The 15,432-nt window shown below is 45.3% G+C and overlaps 1 protein-coding gene across 4 annotated transcripts in view; it reads right to left on the bottom strand.

Moving 5' to 3' along the window:
- Ascc1 (activating signal cointegrator 1 complex subunit 1) overlaps positions 1 to 15,432 on the bottom strand; it is a 91,410-nt gene that overhangs the window by 46,763 nt on the left and 29,215 nt on the right. For all 4 annotated transcript variants that reach the window (XM_021204824.1, XM_029542479.1, XM_021204826.2 and 1 more), the window contains exons 6-7: positions 8,609 to 8,745; positions 3,413 to 3,532 (exon numbers count right to left, since the gene is read on the bottom strand). In XM_021204824.1, the coding sequence (XP_021060483.1) occupies positions 3,413 to 3,532; positions 8,609 to 8,745 (257 nt within the window). The remainder of the gene's footprint in view (positions 1 to 3,412; positions 3,533 to 8,608; positions 8,746 to 15,432) is intronic.

The following is a 15,432-nucleotide window of genomic DNA, read 5'->3' as shown; positions in this document are numbered from 1 at the left end:
AGAGCTGGAGCCCCTCAGCACAGAGACTGAGGTAGCGTCTGGTTATTTTACTAGTAACAGTCTTCACTAAACATCTGCAGCTTGAAAGAGCCAGCATCATTTATCTTGGAATGTCGCTCCTTGAACACACATCCTCTTCACATTCTTGTGGTGAAACTGTAGTTCTGCATGGAGCACTTTGCCTATACACCTAAGCGAAGGCTGTCTGCAGGAGCTGGGCGCCGAGCCAGTCTCTGTCCACCCAGCACCATCTATACTTGGAAGAACACTGACAGGCAGGTTGTGGCTGATCAGACTCAGCTACTTCATAGACAGATTCTTTCTCTTTTCCTTGTCTTTGTTGTTTTTGTTTTTGTTTTTGAGACAGGGCCTCATTCTGTAGGCTTAGCTGTCCTTAGACTCACTCATCTCTCTGTCCCTCATACCTACCCTCCATCCTTACAACCTCCCTCCCAAAAGGAAACAAACAAACAAACAAACAAACAATCTGTCCCACAATATACCCCTTTGTTCACACATGTGTACACACAAATGTTCATTGCAAGGAGACATTGGTCTGGTTCATTGGTCTGGCTTTTGCTACACAATTAATCCTTACAGGGACTCCTCTCAGATAACCTGTGGTTGCCCTGTGTCACAGAGATCCAAAGCTGCAGGACCTGCAGGACAGTCCCTTCACAGGCTCCAGCAGTTCATAGATGGGACAGATGCTGGGCTGGGCTTCTTCAAAGCCCTGGATCTGAGACTGGATGGTACCTGAGCTATTTACCACCAACTGCCCCATGCTCCCCTCTTACTCAGGCGAGGGGTAGCACTGCCACAGCTAAAGACAGCTCCATCATTATTTTTAAGGAAATTAACACATATTAAATCTCTAAGTTTTAATTTCAATAAGTATTAATAATTATTTATTATAAAATTATATATTTTATATATTATCATTATAATAAATATTAATGATTAAGTACCGACAGATACAACACAAAAACAAAAGCTCTCTGAAGTGTCGTAACTTTTAAGAACTCAAAGCGATTGTGAAAGTTTGAGAACTACTATCTTCTATCTTAGTTCATTCACTGCTGGAAAGTAACCTCCTCTGCTCATGGTAGAATTACAATAACATGAAGGCATTTAAAGAGTTACAACCTAGAACACACAGGTAAAGCATCAATGTCATGTATCAAGTCCCAGCCTGCTATTACTGTACGGGGATGCCTTTGTACTTTGTATATGAGGTAATGTTAACGAGCAATGTGCTCCTGGATTTACAGTAGTTTCATTAGTATGATCTTTAAATCATATGCCAAGGATCAAAGAAGAGAAAACTCTGGGATAAGACACACACACACACACACACACACACACACACAATATAGCCTTTTTCTTCTTTTTCCCTCTAAACCCACTTCTAATGGAGACTACAGAGATGTAAGAGCAGCTCCCAGGAGACCCTAGAGAAAGCTGGGTATGCGGGCACATGCTGCCACCCCAGCACTAGAAGACAGAAGCAGGAGGCCTGATACTGAGTTTGAGGCGAGCCTAGTAAACACAATGAATTCCAGGCTATCCAGATCTTCACAGGAGACCCCGTCGAGACACACCAACAGGAGATTCTATAGAAGAGAAAATCAATTTGGGAGTCTGCCTAGATTTTCTCAAAAACATTTCTGATTCAGTACGAGCCCTCTACTCTGCCCCATATAAAAAGATAACCTCCCCCCAATAAACTTCCTATTTAAAGTGGATATCTCTGTGCACAAGTGGTCTTGCATTATTTAATACATGGTGATAGCATGATGAATGGTTGGCCTCAGAAATGCCTGGATTGGGCTCTCAAGATGACTGAGTTGGTTAATAGTACCAGATGCAGAACCCAAAATAAATTCCCCCTCTGAAGGGACTTTCCAAACTATACAGTTTTAGTGGTCAAGATGACCAGACTAAGCCTGCAGCTGCCAAAACAAGATTAGCAGTTCCCAGAAAAATTCTCCTATCCCACCTTGCACTAAATCCTGAGAAAAACCACAAACCGCCCGGACCTTGCTAGAATTCCCCGTGACTTTAATAGCTGTGACGTAAATAGCTGACCCATAAGTTCAAAATGTACTGCTGCTTTGCTGACCAATCATAATAACCCACCATAAAAAGAGTATAAAAGCTGGGCATGGTGGCACACGCCTTTAATCCCATCACTTGGGAGGCAGAGGCAGGCGGATTTTTGAGTTTGAGGCCAGCTTGGTCTACAGAATGAGTTCCAGGACAGTCAGGGCTACACAGAGAAACCCTGTCTCAAAGAAGAAGAAAAAAAGAATATAAAAGAGCTATGCTTTTTTACTCCCCCTGCAAGGGTGAGAACCCCACCCACATCGGAACAATAAACCTCTTGCCATTGCAGCGATCTGTCATCAAATTGTGTCTTGGGGGGCTGTGCACTCAATACTAAGGCCATAGGGTCTTACACAGACATTCTTACAAAGGATACAGATTTGATTCCCAGCCCCTTCATGGTAGCTCACAACCATCCAAAACTCCAGCTCAGGAGAGATCCGATGCCTTCCAACCTCTACAGACACCAGGTGAACTGGGATGCATGCAAGCAAAACCTTCCCAAAATAAAAGTAAAAAGATGATCGAACACAGGAGCCTGCTGCCCGCTGCCATTCGGAGCCTCACCCAGGGCTTGATCCCTGGGACCCACATGGCAGACAAAGAGAACAGACTCCTGTGAATCGTTCTCTGTCCATACGGAAGCCCCCCCCAACACACACACACACACACACTAAATAGATGTAACAAAAACATTTTTCAAAGAAAGATAAGGCAACAGCCTGAATTATAGACTGAGAAGATGATGCTCGCACATGCCAAGGACTGTTCTTAACTGTTATTTTTTCAAGACGTGATTTCTCTGTGTAGCCCTGGCTGTCCTGGAACTCACTCTGTAGACCAGGCTGGCCTCAAACTCAGAGCTCTCAGGGATTAAGGCATGTGCCACCACTGTAGGTTTGTTCTTAACATTTTATGTAGCTTAATCTTAACAATTCCATGGCAGTGTGATTGTTATTCCCATACTGTCCCGGTATTCGCCAGGTCACCGTCACATCACCTATGGAACCTGCCTTCCTACCTCCAATTATGCTAAAAACACACAACCCACTTTAATAAAAAATTGACTGTTATGATCAATACTCACTATTCAAAGAGTCTTTTAGGCTAACAGTCACAACCTGTCTTCTCTGAATGTGTTAGCACACTTGTTTTCATGAACAAAGCCAGGCACACTGGTGCAAACATGGAATCCTAGTACTTGGAAGGCTGGGACGGAGAAGGTGTGAGTTTGAGGTGATGCCGTGCAAGCTGAAGGCCCCCAACTTCTAGGAACCTCTCAAATAAGCACACATTAAAAGCCTACCTGTTGGAGCCATCTTTCATATGGACTTTGGCATAAAGAACATCCACCATAGCAGGATCGTCATTCATGTATTCGATCCCTGCCATCTCGACTTCCAGGGGTTTGCCTCCAGAAATGTCACTGCCAAAGGAAAAAACATTAGGTTTTAAGCAAAGGACCTGCAATCTTGTGAAAGATGGTTTCTATGCACAGTCAAGAGGTACAAGGACTGGCTAGTGGGTTTTTTCCAGCAACATAGTCTAGCTGTCCTAGTTTCAGGTTAATAACTGTCCAATGCCCACAACTGTAGAATACAGGCAAGTATTTCCAGCACCATACCATGTTCCAGTCAATACTCATGATGAGCTCTAAGGGATGACATGATTGGCAACATCATTCCATGTGCTGGCCCTTCCCTCTTCATCATTTCTTCAAGTTACAGGAGGCACTCACTAGCAATAGACGATGTGGATACCAAGAACACATCTCCAGGAGCACCCAGCAACATTAATGAAAAGCCGCCTCAGACTCATCTATGCAAGCAAGCCCCTTCCTAGGGAACCACTTCAAGGGAAGGGTAGTGCAGCCAACCACAGCTGCTGAGCCAAGTCACTGTTTGGGTTTTTTGTTTGTCTGTTTGTTTGTATGATTGATTGATATGTGTGTGCGCGTGTGAGTGTGCCAGAGTTACATGGTGAAATCTTGTCTCAAAAAAAAAACAAAAACAAAAGGAGACGGGGTCTTATTGAGTTGCCTAGGCTGGCCCAAATTTCTGAACTAAAACAATCCTCTTGCTTTGGTCTTTCACCAGAAGTGTGTGCTGTTCCTAGCTTTCCTAATGCTGTTAAAAATGAACTGTGGCACTCGGGAGGCAGAGGCAGGTGGATTTCTGAGTTCGAGGCCAGCCTGGTCTACAAAGTGAGTTCCAGGACAGCCAGGGCTGTACAGAGAAACCCTGTCTCGAAAAACCAAAAAAATAAAATAAAATAAAATAAAATAAACTGTGGTGGAGCTGGTGAGATGGTTAGCCAGGGTGTGTGTAAGTCGAGTCAGATGAGCTGAGCTTGTTCCCCAGAACTCATGTAAGAAAGGCCGATACACAGATCTGCAATCCCAGCATGCCTACCATGGGATGGGAGGGAAACCGGAGAAATAGCCCAGAAGCTCTGCTCACTGGCCAGCTAGTCTGGGGTAACAGGACAGCAGGAACCACCTCCACCAGGTGGGAGGAGAGGACAGACTCCTGAAAGCTGTCCTCTGACTTCCACAAGCATGCATGGCACAGGAACCCCATAGGCACACATACGCATATTAATATAAAAAAGTTAAATACTAACCCTGCATAGTTAGGTCAGCACTACCACCTTCTTACCAGGTTTTATTTAATGCCTCATGGAGGAGCTGTGTGAACCTTTTCCCACCTGCAGAGTTTGTTAGAAGGTGCTGCTTAGCCTCATTACGATTTACATGACTAAGTTTTCGTGGACTGAGAGCCCGAACTCTCTCCTGTGTTTTGTTGTTTTATGAGACAGGTCACACTGTGTCTGTAGCTCATGTAGTGTTAGGAGTATGTAGCCCAAGACAGCTTGAACCTGAAGCAAACTTCTGTCTCCCAAGCACTGACATTGCAGGGTGAGCACTATGCAGATTGTCCAACTACTTCTTACCAGGTAATAACTACCATGAATTGGTAGGTGTCTTTGTAGAACTTGTTCAAGTGCACTGATGTCATCAAACAGCAGCAAATCTTAATGTGTAAGCACAGTTACTGACTATGCTGATTTGCAAGCCCCAGTTCTCCCTCTCTTGCTCTTCTCCTTGGTGCTGAGGCCTGCCAGGCAAGCCCCATCTCTGAGCAGCACACGTCCTCCTTATACACTAATGTAACCCCTTGCAATGGGGTGGAGGGCCGAGATCAGAAGCTGGTAAACGCGCGACGGGCTTATCTGTGACGGTAGCTCCCCAATGACTTACTGAAAGAAAGGTTAAAGAGCGTGAGTTGAGAAGCCTCATCAATGCTGTCTTAGTGGCTAGAAGACGGCATCTGAAGCAATAATTAGAAATTGCCATCTGTCCACGCCTCACTTCTCTTGCCCACCCCCTTGTCCCTCTTAGATTTACTTGCTGAAGCCCTTGCCCATGAGGGTCTCTGCCATTTATTTATTTATTTATTTTCTGCCTCTTCAGGAGACAGATGCTGAAGTTGACAAGGGACTGCTTCATGTTTGTGAAAGCAAATACTCAGGGCCATTGCCCTGTTTCTGTCCTACATCCCACAGGGAACAGTCACAAGGGACACATTTGAGTGTCAGAGTTTCCTCAACACTGAAAAATTCATTCAAAATCTATAAAGCTGCATGAGCTTTAACCTTAAGAATTTCCACAAATATCTGGGTTCTGGTTAGAGAGCACCCGTTAGTTTCAACAGCTACCTCTAGATTCAAATACCCAAGAGCTGCCTGCGGCTTTATCAACTCCAGTATAAGTCATGTTTACTTTAATATTCCAACTTGAAATGCCATCACATTAGGCCACAGTCCAGTCTACACCGGTCCTCTTAGTTTCAGTGTTTCCCTTTGACCATTTTATTTTGAGGTCTTTACAGCAGAGCAGGTTTGGGTTAGAAATGCCATTACACAGTGGCGTTCTTCCTATGTACCTATGGCAAAGCCTGAGACCAAAGGACAAAGGTGGCTGAGAACAAAAGACAATTTATTCACCAGAGTTTAAATACATTGTTTTACTTGGGGCAACTGGCCCTGCCCTAAGCACTGCAGACTCCTGACTCTGACCCTCGTCTGACATGGGAGATGTGAGTTCGCCCTGTAAATGTTTTAACAAGTGCACACAGCACACAGGGGAGGAGGAGAGCCCTGGGAGGCCTGAGTGTTTTGCTTGCTGGTCTCCAGTCCTCCCAACCTTCTGAAAACAGCATCTTTAAACATCTTTCTGCATGCGTTGCAGATTTCTGGCAGGGCAACTTTGTCCTATTTCAAAAGCTTTGCTGAATTTGAAAAATCACAATTACCGTTTTCATCCTGTCATGTCAGAGGCTTAGCACTATTAGGACTGCTCTTTATTCCCGGCACACTCTCTGACACGCTTCCAGGCTCCAATTTGGCAGTAAGTCACGAAAGTCACTAAGTACACAAAAGGGAAGAACTCGCTAGGTCTGCCCACAGCTTAGGATTAAAACCCAGTGATTAAAACCTGTGGCCTGACTTTCTTAAGGCAAGAAGAACAAATACTTTGCTACATAAATATTTTATCTAATTCTATACCTTAGGATTATCCCAGCGGCAGCCAGGAAAGTATAGCTACTTTAAATTCAGTTGAGCAAAAGGAGAACTGGGAATACATTGAAGTGTGAGACCTTTAAATATTTTTTTATCTTATACAAAGAAAATTGCAACTATCTAATGATGGACACTAAATTATTTTGAGCTTTAAGTAAGATTTAAAAAATAAAATGAATGTAGTGGTGCACACCTTTAATCCCTCAGCATTGGGGAGGCAAAGGTAGGCAGATCTCTGTGAGTTTGAGGCCAACCTGATTCTACATGGTGAGTTCCAGGACAGCCAGGGCTATAGAGAGACCCTGTTTCAAAAAAATAAAATAACCATGTCTGCCACAGAGCAAGAATAAGAACCAAAAGAACAGGCTCACTGTAAAACTCAACCAGTATTTGATTATGGTCAAGAAAAATACTGACTTTGTGGAGACTGGTGGTACAGGCCAGATAGCTTAATGCTCAGGGGCTAAGGCAGGGGATCGAAAGGAAGAGGTAAGGTTGAGCTACACAAGAAGACCCAGACTCAGAAAACCCGTGAACAAGTAGCTCTCTTGTCTTCAAGTGACAATGGAAAATGGATAACTGACAAGGAGGAGTGATGACACACAACTTTAACCCCGGCACTAGGAAGCAAAGCTAGAAGCAGAGGCCTGGGATGACAGGTGTGTACCACCATGCATGACTTCAGATTCTTATTAACTAAAATAAAAATACCTACATTTACTCTATGGCTCCATCTCCAAGTTGTGGGCTCACAGGCACATGCCACCATACCATGTAAGTGAGCCTCAAATCTCCCTTAGCCCCCTGGAACTACATGTGTCCGTCACCACAGCTGCCTTTCTCTTTCTCCTCCTCCTCCTCTTCCTCCTCTTCCCCCCTCTTCCTCCTCTTCCCTCTCCTCCTCTTCTCCCTCTGCCTCTTCTTCCCCCTCTTCCTCCTCTTCCCCTCCTCCTCTTCTCCCCCCTTTTCACCTTCCTCCTCTTCCCCCCTCCTCCTGCTCTTCATATTTTAATTTGAGGCATGTATAGTGGTGCACACCTATAATCCTAACACTAAGCTAAGCCTGGAGGATTAATTGAGCCTCAGAATCTGAGAGTAGCCTAGGCAACAGAAAATCCCAGCTCTTCAAGAGGCTGAGGCAGCACAGTGAGACTATGCTATTCATAAGTAACCAGAAACAGAGAAGGGGGGGCAGAAATAGCGGGGAGGGGACAACAGGGATGGGAAGATCTGTCAGTTCCTCTTCACAAAGGAGTGCTGCAATACAGTCTGCACTACTGTGGCAGGCCCTCCCGGAGGACCAGGCCCTACTCTCTTCCATGTCTTGGGTAAGGGGCTTGGTAATAGGGACCAGTTTAATTATATAGATGCATTCACTCAAGTCAGAGTCCTTAAAGGCCAACAGCTTGCTCCTGCTGCAGTCACAGCAACAGGGACAACGGGAGGTGCAAAAACTGCCACATTAGAATTAGAGGCAGGGAAAAGAAGCCACCACGTAAGTAATATGAAAGACCTCTAAAAGCTAGGCCTTGAGGACAAGAAAATAGATAGTTTTCCTGAGAACTGAAAAGGATCCCAGCTCTGCCAATACTGTGATTTCAGTCCAGCGAAACCATACAAATCTTCTGACACAGCCTTGGAGAGATGGCTCAGCAGGTAAAGGTACTGGGCTGCCATGTGTGAACCTGGGGTTGATCCCTGGAAGTACACGGAGGAAGGAAAGAACTGAGCCCCGCAGGCTGCCTCTGACCTTCACATGTGTGTCACTGCGTGGGTATACACGTTTGTACTTTTTAATAAACAAATAAGCAAACAATAAAATCCCCGTGTCACCCAGCTCGCTCATCTACAGACAAGCCTGGGATAATGAGAAGAGCCCAGCCTGGGCTGACCTCCCTCCTCATTGCTACCTATTACTTACTTAATGAATTCCTCTTTACAGCGCTGCAGGATCTCACACGTCTGCTGGATCTCTTGATCACTCAGAAGTACCAACATCCCAATAGTTAGGTGAAGCTTTTTGGGATTCTGAAAAATGGTGCTATCAACCCCACGATCCTGTTGTTGGGGAAGAGAAACAAGAAACTCAGCTCAAATAGAAGCAAATGGCAGGAATAAGTGTGGCAAATCTGGAAAAGGGCACACACCTCTGATCCCAGCACTCCGGAGGCCTAGAAGCAGGTGGAGCTCTGTGAGTTCTAAGGAAGCCTGAGATGCATAGGAAGTTCTGGGCCAAATAAAGCTAGAGTAAGAATACTCTTCTCAAAAACAAATAAAAATGTATAACCAGGGTGAGGAGACTTCACCTGTAATCCCAGCATTGGGAAGGCTGAGGCAGGAGGATCACTGCAAATTCTAGAACAGCCTGGATGTAAAACATGCCCCACAAAGCCAACCAACCAACCAACCAACCAATACACAAAACCAAATGGCTGGAGAGGTGGCTCAGTGGTTAAGAACACGGGGCTGCTCTCCCAAAGCAGTCCCCAGCACGCACAACCAGCTGTAACTCCAGTCCCAGGGGATCTAACACCCTCTTCTGTACTCCATGGGCACTGTACATGTGTGATACATGACATACATGCAGGCAAAAAACCCATATAAATAAATAAGTAAATAAATAAAATATTCAAATGTATGCATGTATATATGTATGTATGTATGTGTATATATAACCAATAATATATACCATATATATGAACAATAACAAATAAAATGTTCAAATGCATATATTCAAGCATAGTAAAACATATATACTTTTAGTTCCAGTACTGGGAAGGAGAGGCAGGTGGATCTCAATGAGTTTGAGGTTAGCCTGGTCTACACAGCAAGTTCCAGGCCAGCCAAGGCTACAAAGTGAGACTGTCTCAAAAACACAAAACAAAACACATAAGTAAGTGTCATGACTATAACTGAGAACAAGAAGATAAACCCATGTAGCAGGCAATGTCTACACATGGGAAGAGCACAGACAAAGCACAGGGGTGCATAAAAATAGTTCAAAATGGATCAGTGACTTACACATAAAGTTAAGCTACAAATCTTTTAGAAAATAAGTAAAATTAATTTATTATGACCCTGCATTTGGCAATGAGTTCTTAGATATACAGTATAAGCAAAAACCAACAAAGAGGCATCGGGAAACTGTACTTAACTGAACAAAGAAACAATGAAGGGGCAGGGAGAAAGGGGAGGAAAGGAGAGGGGAAGGGAGAGGAGCGCCGAGGGGAGAAAAGACAAGCAGAGGGAAGCGGAAGGAAGAAGAGGGGAGAGAAAAGAGTCAGAGGGAGGAGGAGGAGGAGGAGGAGGAAGGATAGGGAGAGAGGGGAGGGAGGAAAGCAAAGGGGAGCAAAGGAGAGGAGAATGGAAGGATCCAGAGAGTGCAGGAAAGAAGAGAGCTTACAGAACACAAGTGTTTGTGTTATTTGTTAAAGATAAAATATCCGAAATATATAACTCCTGCAACTCAAAAAAGAAAACACAACCTAATCTTCAAAACAGAGATGACATCGTCCCAAAGAAGAAACACAAACACCAAGAGATGAGACAACCCAAACGTGTATCAACAAACGGCAAAGACACATGTGAGCATGCTGTGGAAACAACAGTATATGCTGGAGCGAGGTGCCAAAAACATGAGTCAACCAAAGAAACAAGGACAGAGGGAATGTATTATTGTTTATTATCATTTATATGAGGTGTCCAGAGTTGAGAGAACAGAACACAAATTGGTGGCTGCTTGGGATAGAGGAGGCAGGGAGCAACTGTGAATGGGCAAAAGGATAGACTGTTAGGAATAAAATGCTACAAAGTGACACACAGCTGGAACTTGTGTACTCTCAATGTATTTAACGCTACTGAACCACTCGTGTTAAGATGGTTAATTTGATGGGCTTAAGACAGGGACATAGGGGCTGGAGAGATGGCTCAGTGGTTAAGAGCACCAACTGCTTTTCCAAAGGTCCTGAGTTCAAATCCTAGCAACCACATAGTCACTCACAGCCATCCATAATGAAATCTGATTCCCTCTTCTGGAGTGACTGAAGACAGCTACAGTGTACTTACATATAATAAATAAATCTTTAAAAAAAAAAAAAAAGACAGGGACTTAGAGGAGACTTTTGCTCTAAAGCACCAACTCTTCACCTGGCCCTGGCTAAGTGAGTGGCTAATGCAGGACAAACGCCCGCAGCTCTGCCTTCATGCTGCACCTTTCCTTTGAAAACTTGGGTTCAGATTCCTGCTCAAGTCTGCGTGTGAACCACTTAAGGAATGTCCACCTAAAGCCTGGCATCTTCCTCCACCCTGGCTGAAGACACCAAGATAAGAGGAACAAAAGTTTTCCAGCGTCACCAGGACAATTGTGGGTTACTGGAATCACAGTTCAGAACAGTGTCACATACAGAAAGATCATCCCCAAAACAGGTTCTTCACCCATGTGGCAAGCAGGAACAAAATAGGCTGTCTAAGCAATAAGACTGCCCAGAGTCCAGAGTCTGACAGAACCACACATGGTTTAACCACGACTGTTTAGCTATGCATGCCTCGTGCCCATACCCAATCTCTTCCCCTGTGATATGTGAACCTAAGGGTCCTGTTGGCACCTACCAAGGTGGACCAAGGAGGCTTGCTGCCTACTCTGCATATAGCACACAAAAAGGAATCATGCAATAGACAACCTCAGTGGCTTCACTTTGGAGAATGTCTTCCAGGTTGACCATGTCTAGGGTACCATACACACACCTTATACCCTTAACTATGGGTAACCGGCATATTTCATTAACCTCACCCTGCAAATGGAAAACAAGAAAAGATGTTGAGATGCAGGAGGAATTCTAGTTCTGTAATTTTAAGTTCTATAATTGGATCTCTTGTCTAATAAGGCACCCCAAAGAAATACATTTACCACACACAGCTTGCACCCCGTTCATGGTTTGCCTCATTTCTGCCTTGGCAACAGTAGTTACTAGATTACCCATTTTCAAGGTGCTAATGGAGCTTGAGCTATTTCTGTATCTGATGAAGGAGTCTTATTATTCTACCCATCAACCCAAATTGCCTCATTTAATTAAAGAGGTGACATTAAGGAGCAAACAGCTCTAAAGCAGGGCATGGCAGCATGGCCTGTAACGCTAGCGCTTTCTCGAGATACTGAGGCAGGAGGGCCATGAGCGTAGGGTCAGCCTGGACTACACAGTAAAACTGTCTCAGAGCAAGAGAGACCATCTTTAAACTATCAGGGCAGTCTAAGGGCAAGGCATGCCGTCCCGACTGCCCTAGCCCAGGGCAACATCTGCTATGTTAGGAAAAGCATGGGATTCTCCCTAAGTGACTCCACTATGCACAACTCCACCACAAATGCAACTGGAGACCGGTCCCATGCAACAAGTCAGGCAGTTCCTACAAACATGTGCAACCCCACCAGCAAGGGAGGTGGGTACAGAAGGATTTGCTGAGATTTGCTGACATCTAGCCGAGCGGAGATTCAAGCTCCAGGTTCAGGAAGAGACCTGTCTCACAGCGGCAGGCAGAGAAGGATGCTAAGGGACACCTGATGCCCTCTTTGGACATCACGTGCTCATGCACATCCACACCCACAGACAGAGAAACACAAATGGATAAGAATGAATCTTCAAAAACCTAGAGGAAAATACTGTTAAATAGATAAAAGATATAAACAGACACCACACACACATACTCCCAAGTATTCAATGATGTGCAATTTCACTCACTGAGAAAAGAGAAGCCGTGTGAAGAGGTTAAGTCCCACCTCTGATCACCTCAGTATCCCTACATTCAGGGCCTACATCCCACCACTGTCACTGACATGACCAAAGGACAAGCAGAAGAGGACGCTGGAGCACAAAGGTCAAGGTGACAAGGATCTGCAGTTGTCTGCTGAGCCTCAACACCCCTGCAGACATGAGAAGATACCCAGAGCGACAGACAGAGAGGAGCAGATGCTGGCAAGATGGGAACAGACCACCCAGACAATGGAGATGCCAAAGTGGACCAGGCCCAGAGAGATGAAGGTGCCAGAAAACTGTGTGTGTGCAACTCTGTGTGTGTGTGTGTGCGTGTGTGTGTGTGAGAGAGAGAGAGAGAGAGAGAGAGAGAGAGAGAGAGAGAGAGAGAGAGAGAGAGAGAGAGAGAGAGAGAGAGAGAGAGAGAGAGAGAGAGAGAGAGAGAGAGAGAGAGAGAGAATGTGTACATCTGACTATTTTTACCAAGTTCTATAAAAACACATGACTTTGTCTTACTTTTTAAGAGCTAAGTTGCTCACATACACGTTTAGTTCTATCGGGGAGAAGGAGCATGTGTCTCTAGCAGAATGCCTCCCAGCTGGGCTGACACTGAGAAACATCTCCTTGTTATCTGCCAGACTTCCTCTTGGCTCCCAGGAAGATTCCCTGTCCCTGACACACGAAGGCACCTTAGCATACACCTGTGGGAAGGGAAAATTAAAATTATGTCCTCCCATCCATCTCCACTCCTCTAGGACCAGAGACCCAATGGGACCTGATCACTCAACACTGATTTTGTCAGTTTGATGGTGTAAAGCCCAACCAACTCCAATTCCAGAAGGAAACCACAAAGTCTACTTGAGCAAACTTCCTACGGCAGCCCCTCCTTGGTAACAGTCAGTCAGGCTACACCAGCAGGGTCAAGTACTTACAGATAACCTAAGACATCATGCAGAGCCAGATAAACTAGCTGTCCTGTTTGTCAGGTGTTTGGTTCCTACAGATTATGCCAAAAATGCAGTTTTTAAAATATTAACTTGCTGACCTGCCGTATGGAAATTACCCAAGCTGCTGTAACCACAAAACAACCCACACCCCTAGACTTGAAGCTCTCACTTCTGACATGACATGATGGTGACATGAGAGTCTTTGCTTTCGAGCTTGTAATAAAGACCCTTGTGTGTTTACATCAGAATTGGCTCCTGTGTGGTCCCTGGGGTCCCTGTGACCTGAGCAAAACATCAGGAGGTCTGGACTAAGCAGTGGCATTGATGAGGAGGAGGTGTCCCTCCAAGAACAGTGTTCTTTTCCTGGACATTTGAACTTCAGATTAGAGTTCTGTTGTCACCAACCTTCACTGAAAGTCTCAATCAGCCCACGGCAAGCGGTCAGACAGCATCTTTAAAGTGAACTGTCGACCCTCATTCTAACTTCCCTATTTAGAGCATCAGATAATAAAATAAAATCACAGATTTTACCGAGTGGCTTTCTGATTTTCGTACTCCACACTGTATAAATCACTCCATGGTATGGTTATGAAAGATTTCTTTTCTTTCTTTTTCAAAGCTCTGCTTTTGTTTTGTTTTACCTTTTATTGATTCTCTGTGAATTTCCCATCATGAACCCTAACCCTACTCATCTCCCCATCCCTTCATACCCACCCTGCACCCTTGGAACCTCCCTCTCCTCATGGAATCCATGGTGTGTCACAGTGTTTCCCAAAGTACACCCTTTTGTTCACACATTTTTACGTGTAAATGTTCACTGGTCTGGTTCAAGGCCACTGGCTCTTGCTATACTATCAATATTGGATCCTTATTGGGATTCCTCTCAAATATCCTCTTGTTGGCCTGTGTCATGGAGATCCTGCAGCTTTGGATCTGCAGGACTGGCCCCTCTCTTGCTCAGTAGTAGATGTTGGGATAGACCAACTCAAAACCCTGGATCTGGGCCTGAGTGGTATCTGAGTTGGTCACCCACACCACCAGGGCAAGATCTCCAGCACTGCCTGGCTAGCGCACCCAATGCAGCAGCTGCCAAGGGACAGGGCCAGCTCTCCATTCTCATGTCCTCAGGGTGACTCAACCACATCCAGCCATACGCCAGGTGAGGGGTGGGCCCCCGCTCTCCTGCTCTCAGGACCTCTGGGCCAACTCTCCACCTACTGCAGGTGGTGAGGTGTGAGGGGAGCAGGGATGGGGAAGGTGTATATTGTAGATAGACAGAGAGAGAACAGTCAGAGGCATCTGGGAGAGTCCAGAGCAGAGACAGTATTAGACTGAACCAGGCCAGGGCTGTCTGCAATACAGGGGAGAACAGCAGAAGATACGGAATAGAGAAATAGAGAGAACATGGTCAGAGAAGCAGGCGCAGAACAGAGAGCCAACATATGGAGGACAGGGATAACAGAAAGAGCAGCTGAGGGGAGGGAAGACATGAGCTAGAGGGATTTTAGGGTGGGGGAAAAGGTGAGAAGGGCTAGCTTGGACTCTGAAATATGTAACAGGTACTTGTGCTGGGGGGTAGGGCGGAGGGGGGCCTGGAGGCCAGCATGTACTTTGATATGCTAATAGGCAACACTGGTACATTTATCCCTTCTGCCAGAGGTAAGGGAAATGACTCTGGTAGATGAGAACCAGTTTCACAAGTTCCTGGAAAATGCTGGCTTTTATCTAACAGCCAGAAACCCTCCTATTGGCCAGCTTTAGCTCACTGGGCTGTCTTTTGGAATTTGGGGATCTGGAGTTTCCTTTGTACCTAACACATACATGAAGATGTTTGCAAGTTCTTGTGCACGGTTGATCACTGTCTACCCATGTCCTGAGTCAAAAACCCTGACTGCGGGCTGGAGAGATGGCTCAGCAGTTAACAAGCACTGACTGCTCTTCCAGAGGTCCTGAGTTCAATTCCCAGCAACCACATGGTGGCTCACAACCATCTGTAATGGGATCTGATGCCCTCTTCTGGTGTGTCTGAAGACAGCTGCAATGTACTCATATAC

The sequence above is a fragment of the Mus pahari genome, chromosome 9, assembly GCF_900095145.1.
Source record: "Mus pahari chromosome 9, PAHARI_EIJ_v1.1, whole genome shotgun sequence".
In the NCBI taxonomy this organism is placed as follows: domain Eukaryota; kingdom Metazoa; phylum Chordata; class Mammalia; order Rodentia; family Muridae; genus Mus; species Mus pahari.
Note: the sequence above shows the minus strand (reverse complement) of the source record. Positions and strands in the feature narration are given on the sequence as shown.